The sequence below is a fragment of the Wyeomyia smithii genome, chromosome 2 (genome assembly GCF_029784165.1).
Source record: "Wyeomyia smithii strain HCP4-BCI-WySm-NY-G18 chromosome 2, ASM2978416v1, whole genome shotgun sequence".
NCBI classification, from domain to species: domain Eukaryota; kingdom Metazoa; phylum Arthropoda; class Insecta; order Diptera; family Culicidae; genus Wyeomyia; species Wyeomyia smithii.
In genome coordinates, this window is record NC_073695.1 from 69,436,866 (window position 1) to 69,448,360 (window position 11,495).

At 38.1% G+C, this 11,495-nt stretch overlaps 1 protein-coding gene across 1 annotated transcript; it reads left to right on the top strand.

Moving 5' to 3' along the window:
- Positions 1-935: 935 nt before the first annotated feature.
- LOC129725670 (protein nervous wreck) lies at positions 936-11,041 on the top strand. Its single transcript, XM_055681725.1, has 9 exons — positions 936-1,444; positions 1,514-1,743; positions 3,750-4,833; positions 4,903-5,038; positions 5,096-5,652; positions 5,766-6,006; positions 6,085-6,204; positions 6,276-6,298; positions 8,501-11,041. Exons 1-9 carry the CDS (start codon positions 1,424-1,426, stop codon positions 9,155-9,157), a joined length of 3,069 nt encoding a protein of 1,022 aa, XP_055537700.1. The 5' UTR covers positions 936-1,423; the 3' UTR covers positions 9,158-11,041.
- The last annotated feature ends 454 nt before the right edge of the window (positions 11,042-11,495 follow it).

Sequence of the window (11,495 nt, forward strand, 5' to 3'; positions counted from 1 at the left end):
TGTGGGAGAGCTAGCCGACCGACATCGCTAACCACAGAACCATGGGGACCACGAATACGCCATATGTAAAAAAAAATGTTGCTTCTTCATTAACATTTTTTTTCTGAAAAAGAAAATCTTACATAAGATCTATGGGGGGCAAAATCTTACTAAGCCATACTATGGAGTTCGTATAATTCAGCAAGAATTACAAATAGTAAAAAAGAATCAACAATTAAAAAATTGCATTAGTTGAGCGCTGGAACTTATTAAAAATAAGTCCGAAAGCAGAAGTTTGAAAAATCAGAACTGTAAGAAAAGTAGAAAATTTGTAGATTTTTCCAAGCACTGATGTTTGAAACAGTGTAGAATTCAGGAATAAAGGAACACTAACTTTCATGCGTTTACGAAATTGCTAAGAAATATAAAAAAAAACAACATTATAACTCTGGGAAATTTTACATTTAAAATGGCTTTTTTGAGGTAATAAGCCACTATTTACTGATGAAAATATACCCAAATGTGTTAATAAAAAAACACGTTCAAAAACTTGCTCGGTCACACCAAAATAAAATTCCCAACGTTGACACATCATATAGAAGGCGGATTCATCGTTAGCTCTTGGGGTAGAAAGAAGAACAAATTTCAATCCATCTATAACAATGTATCTAACCCCAGATACAGAGAAAATGAATGTTATTTTTCGAATTTGCATGAAAGGGGGACGCATGGTGTTTTTCCTAATCGGGATGTCAGAGTAAGTGACAGTGACACAAAGTTGCATCAAGGGAAGCTGGTATAGTGGTATAGCTGATACAGACTATATGCAAGGATTCTATTCTCTCACAATATCCTGTTTTCGAACTTCATTCTCGGTCGTTTGCTGTACAGTTAGAGAGAACGTGAGAAGTGCTATGTGAGAATGAGCGAGAGCGTAGATGACGGAGTGAGGAAAAACCTGACCATTTTCATTCACTTTGGAAAATTGAACAATCGATATGTGTGTAACACTCGGTCGATTGGGGTGTTTTACGTTGAGGAATTTTGCACTTCTGTACATTTGTGCGGTTGAGATGAAAAATATGATTATCGGGTGCTTTTGGTAGATTACATAAAAGGTCATGAGACAATTTCACAGGAACTGAGGTACAAATGTTGGTTCGCAGGCTTTAAATGTGTGTTTAAATGAAGCTTGCAGTGTAGAAATCGGGTCGAGGAAAGGGCAAACGAAAATTTTTATCTTTTATTGATTAGGGTGCAATATAAAGCACGCGAGTGTCGATTCGAATATTTTCAATAGTTTAGTGAAAGCGTGAAAAAAACCCGAAATAATATTCGTTCTCAAGACCCAAAATCACTGTGCTTCGGTGGATTGCAGCTAGATTTTAACATCTTAAATCATTTCTCCTAAACTTCTTGGTTGAAAAAAAAAAATAAACCCAACATGCAGCCACCCCCTCGAAAAGTAGGTTTTCATCTGAGTATCTGTTTGTTGCCTTAGGTAGCGGTTTCAACGATTTTTTTTCTTCATCAGGGAAACTACACCAAATTTTTGAAAAATCTCCATTCCGAACAATTAGCAAAACTTGCTCTGAAGAACCAAAATGAATGTGAACTTCTCGAGGACATCCGTCAGTTTACGCTCAAGCGTTCAGCAATCGAAAAATCATACAGCGAAGCGCTGCTCAAAATTTCGTCGGCATATCTCAACAAGAAGCAGGCATGTATACCGGAAATTAAAATGGATGGAGCAGAGGAGAAATGGTAAATATCCGTTCTAAGAACCAGCACACCTAAAAATATGATTAAGAATCAGCTCTCGTTGGCGCTAATCGAAAGTTGAATAACAGGGAAAAAATCTTCTATTTCAAGAGTAGGTATATAAAATATTTTGCGCATTCACTTGCTAACGTGGGCTGACTATGTTGTAGCAGTTTCATGCGCGATAAAAAACTGCTGCTGCTTTAATTGGTTTTATTCCACCTAACGAGCAAAAGATGATAAGCATGATTTAATTAGTTTTTTTTCCACCAAGTTTCTAGACATGCATCAGAAACGACTTAAAACCATTTGTTTTAGGTGAAACAGGATGAAATTTATTGATAAAAAGCTAACGAGAGCTTTCAATGGCAAGATATGAAAGAAGAGCTTATTATATTTAAAAAAAAGCAAAGCAATCGGGCTCAGTAAAAATAAAGTAAACAAAATACATATTTAAACGAGGTGACTGTCTTTGTGTTACTCTAGTGAAAAGTTTAAGGATTTCCAGATATACATGTGTTTTTTCCAGACAATATATTCCGAGTTGCGAATTGAAAAATTGCATTAACTGTTTTACTATTTTTTTGTACCTACGGCGAACAAAAACATTTTGAAGTTTTTCCCCAATATGGACGGCCTAAGTCCAAAAAGAGCCTAAAATCAAACTTACAAAGTTTAATAGAATTGTAAGAGTGATATCCATAGTAATGCGAGTAGACAATTTTCTGTCAATGATTTGTTGTACTGGATTTTTTCCGGAAGCATTACCCGGTCTATTATCTGCCCAAAACCGCTTTGCCTGGAATTTAAATCTTCGAAACGTTCGGTTTCATGTTCAATAACTTCGGCAATTTCGGTTTTTTGTTATAAGCGAGAAGAATAGTGAACATCGAAGAAAGATCTGTGCATGAGAACACTCTTCAGCCAAAATTGGGGATGTCGGTGGCATATGCGTAGCCAGAACTAACCAGGATTTGAATTAAGGGGTAGGGGGTAAACCTTTCAAAATTGTAGCCTGAAAGCTTGGTACTTGAAAAAAAAAAAACAGAAACTAAGAAAGACTTGATTTTTTATTAGAACGAACAACTAGAACTAGGATAATTTTTCAATATTGTAGGGAAACACGATAGGTCGTTCTGTCGTTCAGCCTAATTTCTAACATGCTGCGCTAATTCCAAGGGTCAAGAGGCTTATCAAAGAGAAGTGAGCATGAAATAAGCGGAAACATTCATATTAGTAAGATAGAGAAACATTCCTGGGAGTTATAACTATTTTCCTGTTCTCATATTTAACATCGCGGTATGCGTCAACCCAACAAACAATTTTGTTGAATAATGGCTTCTAAGTCTATAATTCAGCCAAAATCAGCCTAATTATAGCTTAATAAGCTGTGAATCAGCAAAATTGTTTGTTGGGAAGGCTCTAGTGTTATACAGAAATAAGCTGTGTGCAAGTAAAGGGCTCATACTTAAGCTTATGAAGCAAAATAGTCATAACTGATTGGATATTAATTATTATAACTAATTATTTTGCTATCATTTGATGTGATTCGGAATGATGAGTTATGTGAATGAAATGAGGCGATAATTTGACTCACTAGCTAGTTTTGAAAGGCAAAGATGTACTCATAAACTTTTAAGGTAAAACTCCGTTTTCAAAATTTGCAAGATATTTTTTTCGAACATCATTGAAATTACGTGTGTGAAATGATTGTTTGCCCCAACGACGAATGCAAAGAGTGACAATTCTAGCGCAACTTATTTGGTGGAAGCTGAGATTTTCACGCTCAAAATCGTCAAGTGAAAATATATACCTTTCACCTTGAGCTTCAAATTAAATGAAGGTATTTTATTAAGAACTTCAGTTGAACTTCCGCGGCATTAGGCATAAATTTGACATAAACTGCTTAATTAGTTTCTCATGTAAAATTCTGAACAATTTGTGATGCACCTGTCATGCATCTTTTGCTGGAACTAAAAATCGATAAATTTTCAAAACTTTTTCGTTAGGAACATGTGGAGTGTTTGGCAAACGGTGCTGGAGGAAAACGAGAAGCTGGCACGAGCTCGTCTCGCAGCTGTAGAGGTATTTCAACAGCAGATTGCCGATGAAGCGAAGCTGCTTCGTAGTAGCAAATTGGCAAGTAGCAAAAAAGGCGTAGAACATCTGAGTCAGGTTCAGAAGGAACTGCAACTATCCGTACAGGACGTGGATAAAACAAAAAAATGTTACTTCGATGAGGAGCATTGTGCCCATGATGTTCGTGACAAGGCACGAGACATTGAGGAAAAATTGAAAAAGAAAAAAGGTTCGTTTTTCCAGTCGATAACTTCTTTGCAGAAGAATAGTGCCCGAGTGACATCACGCAAAGAACAACTGGAGGAAAAATCGACAGGGGCGAGGAATGACTACATTTTAAGTTTAGCCTCAGCTAACGCACATCAAAACCACTACTTTACCATTGATCTGCAAACCACAATGGCAACGATGGAAAATTATGTTTACGAACGGGTAGCCGATTATTTAGCATTGATTGGTCGTACAGAATTGTTGACTTGTTCGGCAACACAGAATTCGTTTGGGAAAATTCGTGATCAAGCGCAGCAGTTGACGCGTGAATACAATCTACAGTGCTGTTACTTATACTATCCTGTACTTAAGCAGCACATTCAGTACGAGTTCGAGCCGTGTGACAATGATCCTATTAGAAAGATTACTGCGGATCATGATTCTGCCGCAGAGACTCTGAATAGAGAAGGAAAGCGATGGGCGGGACGCGTTGCACGGGAAAATAACGTAATTAGGGAAAATGCTCGAAAACTTGCTGTATGTACAGCGTTGCGGGAGGCTGGACATCGCAACGATCCTAACGATCAAAATGGGCCAGATTTAGAAACAAAGATCGACGAGTTCCGTGAAAACATACGCAAAGCAGAGACTGCAAAATGCAAGGCGGAGGCAAGGCTAGAGTGTTTACGGGCCGGAGGAATTAGTGTCGACGAGTGGCTGCAAGAAGCGGAAACACTTAGCGTGCAAGAAATGCCTCGATCCGCTAGTTCGTTATCGATGCGTACCGATGCTTCTGGTCAAGGGGTTAGTGTGCATTTGTTATGAATTGCTTTTTAATCAGTGAAATAAATTGATTCTTTAATATTTTCAAAGGAAAATCCAAGTTCAGATTCGTTCTATGACAGTGACAATGCTGAGCAGGATCAACCGATATCTGAATCTTCACCAGCTCCGAAACAACCAGAACCTCCGATCGATGATTTCCCTGTCGAAAGTGATGAAGACGAAGGTAATACCGGTTTTAGTAACATTCATATATTTTTAAAAACCATTTTTTACATTATAGATTTTGAAGTCGAACAAGAACGTCAGAAGATTGAACAAATATCGCATGGCTGGGACGATCCCATTCAGGATTGGGGAGCAGAAGAGACTGCACCTGCTGCTTCCGCAAGTGCTGCGGCTTCTGTGTCAGCGCAACAACCGATGGGACAAACATTTAAGTGCACTGCACTGTATTCTTATACTGCACAAAATCCGGATGAACTGTCCATAGTCGAGAGCGAGCAACTAGAAGTAGTCGGAGATGGCGATGGTGATGGGTGGTTGCGTGCACGCAATTACCGTGGCGAGGAAGGATTTGTTCCTCATAATTACTTGGACGTCGAACGTGACACTCCAGTGGATACACATACACCGGCGCAGCTTTCAACACAAATATCTTTCTCCTCAGTTGACTATACAGTGGACAACGAAGACCAAGATCAAATGCAAGATTCCGGTCAATCTCCTGACCAAATTTCGGTGATCTCTGCCCCGAGAAAGGTGCACCAAATGTACTGTATTGCATTGTATGACTATGATGCCACAGCAGAGGATGAACTCACTTTTGAAGAAGGACAGGTATGTATAGCATGAAAGTCTGTTGTTGTTAGCTCACCACACCCTAGCAATGCGTTATTAGGTATAACTATTTTTAATCTATCTCCTCACCTCACTGTGTTTAACTCGTGCAGATTATAAAACTAATTACCAAGAGCCCCCACGGAGTAGATGACGGATGGTGGGAAGGTGAGTTGAACGGAAAAATCGGTAACTTTCCCTCCTTGGTTGTGGAAGAATGTGACGAAAATGGGGAGCCATTGACCGATGCCGAGGACGAATCTCCGCCACCATCCGCTCCACCAACATTTGCAGCACCTGCACCACCTCCCATGGTTCTCCAGGAAGCAACGCCACCGGAGGGTCAAAGTCCAAGTACGTTTGAGACTCGACAAATACGGAAATTTCTGCGAAAGTGAACAGCAATCCTAAAATCTGTTTTTATTTTTTCAGCTCTAGACACTAACAGTTCGGTACCGGCGATTGATCGTTTCGAGTTTGAAATGGACAATAACCAGCACGATAAATATGACTCGCAGTTTTCTGCTCCCCCGCCATCGCAGCCACCACCAGGTGAGATTGGATTTAGTTTGTTCGTATCAATATCACGAAATCAATTGAATTATGTTTTACACGCTGCTCAGTGGTAATATGTGAAGAACCGGAGGTAACGTAAAATAAACAATTTGACTTAAGTCCTTTTCGTAGTTAACATAATACGCAAGTTTTGGTAATTAGCAACAAGGTTCTTGTACCACTTTTAGTAGTATTTCAGCTATTTCTAGTCCGTTGATATAACAGATTTTAGTTCAATTCAACGGTGAATTTCAAGGTTCAAAGCATCCCTAGTTACAACTCATCACTGTTTCTGGAAAAAACAGCAGGGACTAGGTTTGATATTTTCACTAGATAAAAAGTATAATTTTTTTGATTGATGCCTTATTTTGTTACTTCGCTGCTTAACAGTTGAAAAAAGTGAAAATTTTAAATCGTCGAAATCCCATACATTTTCCACATGGTTACATATTGCTTCCCTGCTATCTTAATAGGATAGACAAAATAATTCACCATGATAGCTAATTTGAGCTTGGCAGCAAAAGCTAGCAATTTTAGCAACAGAATTTGTTTCTGTCATCGTTACTGGATGGAGCAGCTCGAAAAAACAAGCTTCACAGAGTTCAAATTTTATTTTATTGGTCGTGTGAGGTTGTTAGCAAAAACACAACTAGGAGGTGGGGTATGAAACTTGACAAAAAGCGAACTACGTGGTTAGTAACGGCCCTATGCAAACAGTTTACAGTAGAAGATGTTTTTTTTATAGTTTTTAGTATTACTTTTATGTATGACTTTCCTTGGGTTTTTCCAATCAGCATTATTTCAACAATGCTATTTTTTCTCTAACCAGTAACTATTTTTTTTTTGTTTTCGGGTTAGGGGCCATCCATCAATGATGTTACGCGTTTAGGGGGGGGGGGGAGGGGGTTTCAATTATTGTGACATTTTGTGACATATGGGGGAGGGGGGGTTAGCTTGAGTGTGACCTCACATTTCAACTCAAAAAAAAATTATAAATAAAAAAGTCACATACCTAACCACAGAGTTCAACCGCATACTTAAGACATACGTAACACTCAGGAATAAATCTTCAAAAAAAGTTGGTACAAAATGAACTACTCGAATGGTACCACACTCTGAATAAAATCACTGTTTGAGTTGTTTTTGAAGGCAGTGTACCTGCGCAGCCCTGCATTTGTCTCGTTCCTACTCGAAAAATGCTGCATTGATTTTGTAAACAACTTTTTGACAGTTCTTAATGGGATTTTCTTTGCGGCTCGATGAAGCCGAGAAAAAAGAAAATTCATTTTGTTCATTATTTGTCGAGCAGTTGGACAGGACGGGGTACGGAGTACTATGGGGCAACGTGTACCAGAAAAAAAACGCCAGTGTTACGTATGTCTTATGTATGTGGTTCAACTCAGAACTATTCATGATATTTGCATCAATCATTTATAGTTCTACGATCCCTTTTTTGCTTAAGATTTGCTTTAGATAAAATAAATGACAATTTTCTCGTTAAAAAAGCATAATGTTCGTTAATTCTGTTTTTGTTAATTGTGACCAAACGTAAATAAAAATGCTTGGCTATTGTAACATGAGGAGAAGATTTGGATTGAGAATCGATTGAAGAAAAGGAACTAAATACTGATGGTCTTTCAAAAATCAGCAATGATGCTGCAGTTACTGTCTCGGCTTGCTATGTCGTCGATATGCGACTCCATCAATAGCATCCTTGGGCTAAGAACTAAACGCCTTTTCTAGTTATCTTCTATAATCTTCTTTTCCTTTTAGTTTCAGTTTTTCTTTCAGTAAAATCGTTCTTATTAAGAATAAATACATTCCTAACAAATTTCTCGATTTTCAATCAATTATTACCAAAGAAAGGGGAGGGGGGGGGTATAAAAACGTGACGTATTTAAGGGGGGAGGGTCAAGGAAGTTGAGACAGCTTGTGACAAGGAAGAGGGGGGAGTTAATTTTTTCCAAATTTTGCGTGACATCATTAATGGATCGTCCCTAATTTTGATTTTTTTTCATCGTTTGATTCTTACAAGTAGAGCAATTTATATGAAGGAACCGTAATCAGATTTTGAAAATACCTTTTATTACTTAGAAATGTGCAAGTTTAAAGCACATGTTCTTATTTTTATCGACATGGAACAAAACAATTGAGTTGATTTTTCATAAACAGCAGACAAACATCATCTAGATGTTACATTTTTCCCTCTAATCTTACATTTTCTAGTTGTAACCTATTATTCAAATTGTAGACAGAAGCAATTCAACTTATATTCTGCTTTGTGATTTTATAGTCCGAAGAGATGGAATCTGCTCCCGATACAACGGCAGCTACTGCTAGCGAAAGCGAGAATCAGCTCAACTTTGCTCAAATCATAGTAACAGCCGCTACTCCCATGCACGAGGACGCCGATAAAAAATTCCCGCCACCACCGGCTAACGAAGAAGATGACGATCAGGGTGAAGACAACCAGCCAGAAGAAATCGTTGAGAAGCAGGAGCAGGAAAAGCAAGAGGTCAGTGCGAAGGAGAAGTCCAAGGCAGAGTCTCCTCCCAAAGAACAACCACAGCAGCCAAAACAGGCACCGCCATCGAAACCACCAACTCTGCCAAAGCCTGTGAAGCCACCCTCACCACCGAAACCGGCGAAAGCTGAATCTCCACCAAAGGAGCAGCATAAGGTGACCTCACCACCCGTCAACGAAATACTCGAGGAAGAATCTGATGAAGAAGAATTTGCACCAGCACCCTTGGAGGAGCCAGCAGCTCCCTTTGAAGCCACATTCGATGCCAAATTTGAAGCCAACTTTGCTGCTAATTTCGATGATGCTTTTGGAAATGGTCCCGCAGAAATACCGAAGCAGGTGGTAGGCGGCAGAGCAAGCATACCCGAGGAACTCGAACCACATCAGTTGGCGCGTTTGCAAAATCTCAAGGAGTCCAATGCATAGGCCAGTCGCTAAACATGCTTGGGTAGATAAGTTCCGGGTAAAGATAATCCAAGGCCTGTTGAAACATTTTCAAATTCAATAACTTAAATGCCGAAAATAAAACGATCAGTTTAGTATAACAAATACCATACTTGCCGAGAAATGCAATCACGCTAGACAAGTCATGATATGTTCGAATCGCAATTGTGTAATTCATGTAGAAATATTCCTTTTAGATTTGTATGATATATGTATGATTGTTTGAGTATGTACTTACATATATGTTTAGCAAATTCTACAATCTCGACGCTAGATGATACAACCATGAATGTAAAAACGCAATAACATCATTCGAATTTGAACTGCATTCGGTGTCAATATAACGATGGTTCTCTCAGATCATATCGCTAGAGAAATTTAAGGTTTTGAACATAGGACCAGTAACGTACATGTAACGTGCAATCGCCGAAAAATGGATTTTCTCGTGGTTTTCTCCGTAACGAGCTTGTCGCCTTCAATTTTCCATCGGATGTGTAATTGAATCATTACACGTATGTGATTTGTGATATTTTTTCCCAAGAATATGCGTTAACTTGCATAAAATTATTGGTAACGATAGTCGCAAAATGTATCGTCTTGAGTCGCTAGTGAGGGATAGCACGGAAGCCATATAAATGTATTCACTCGAAATAGGCAATTCACATGCTACCTGAATCAAATGCTTTTATGATGAGTTTAACCTGCTCCTTCAATATATTCTCACTAGGCTATATATTTAACGCTATTGAAATATTCCGGTTAGAAACTATCAACAAAAAAGCATACCTATGAGACACGTGTGTTATGTAGAAGCATAATCCAATGTGGTAACTAACAACTGAATAATAGACGATTCTAAACAGTTGGTCGAAAAAAAGAAAACAACTATTGCCTATAACAAAACTAGTCTACAATTACTTCGTTAGTAACCCACAACACAAATATATGAGAAATCCGTATAAAAAGCATTCTTAGCATATTATGTATGGCGCGATCTGAAGTAATAGTTATGGAAAAATATATTATCACTAACCAATTGTAGGTTTAACGACTAATTACTGAGCAAAAGCTTTCCACGCTGTATGGATCACGAATTAGCAGTAACAGAGATTATCTCCGATTGCAATACGTATAAACTCGATAACAACTTCGGTACAACTTGAGAAGTTATTCAAGCGAGGGATTCTGTTGAATAAGTTAACAATTTGCGCGTACTATTTCACAACAAAAGCTGTAACTGGCTATGCTATACTGTTTATGAGTTTAGTTCTATCGACCTACTGAAATTTGAGTTGCAGTTCAATACTATACCTACCTGTAGACCGTTGAAATTGTTGAGCTGCTATACTATCGTAAATAACTGAACTAGATACAAATCAATAAGCTGCAATATCGCAAAATTTACTGTTTTACGTAACCTTATTAGAAAAGCCTGAAATCGTTCTAGACTTAAACTAATCGAATATGTACCTATTCTGTGTAGCTATCTTGAATCTTTTTTTTTGTTTTTTTTTCATGAGAATATATTGCTCGCAGAAGCTGTAGTTAATAATCGAATATTAACCTGTAGTGTACACATCTTCAGTAAATGTGGATGGCCAGTGAAACCATCACCTTTTCGAATAGATATCGGAAACATTTTACGGTTCATTAATTCAAGAGTTCATTATTGTCACCGTTTAACGAAACATGAAAGTTCAGGAGTGATTGTTTTGTTATATCTGATGTCAATATTAAAATCTTATATAATTATTGTTAGTATCATTATTATTTTAATGATATTATAGGTATGTATAATCATATATTTGATTAAATCCTCTACACAGAAATCATACAGAAGAGCAAAAATAAATGAATCAAACAGAAGGGTAGTTGTTACATTCTTATTCGCTATTGAGTCAATCCCTTTTGAAATACAAGGATAGTAATGCGACATTAGTTACTGCCGAGCCTCATGTTTTCTGCTGTACTCAGCGTTGCCACTAAGTTTTGAATAAAATCTGGCAAAACGAAAATAAAAAGTCTGGCAAAATTCTGTCACTCATTTTTGGATAAAATTCCTGGCAGAATTGAGAGTGATGACCTTTTTTTGCTCTTGCCGGGTGTAGGTAGGTGAAAGCCAGGCACGGCCCATCTCGCAGTAATGGCCTTTTTGCGAGACGACGCGGATGAAATCTGGCAAATATCTGGCTCATTTACAAATATCTGGCAGATTCTGAGGTTTATCTGTTTGTCTGGCGCGCAAACAGAAATCTGGCAAAATCCAGATTTATCTGGCATACTGGCAACGTTGGCTGTACTAAAATCTGAAAATGATTAC

What these genes read in the sequence shown, in the direction of transcription:
- LOC129725670 (XM_055681725.1), top strand. Translation starts at nt 1,424, where the DNA reads ATGCAGCCACCCCCTCGAAAA. An exon ending in TGCAGCCACCCCCTCGAAAA is followed by an intron (nt 1,445 to 1,513) that starts GTAGGTTTTCAT and finishes TTTCTTCATCAG; the next exon opens with GGAAACTACACCAAATTTTT. An exon ending in GCCATCGCAGCCACCACCAG is followed by an intron (nt 6,205 to 6,275) that starts GTGAGATTGGAT and finishes CACGCTGCTCAG; the next exon opens with TGGTAATATGTGAAGAACCG.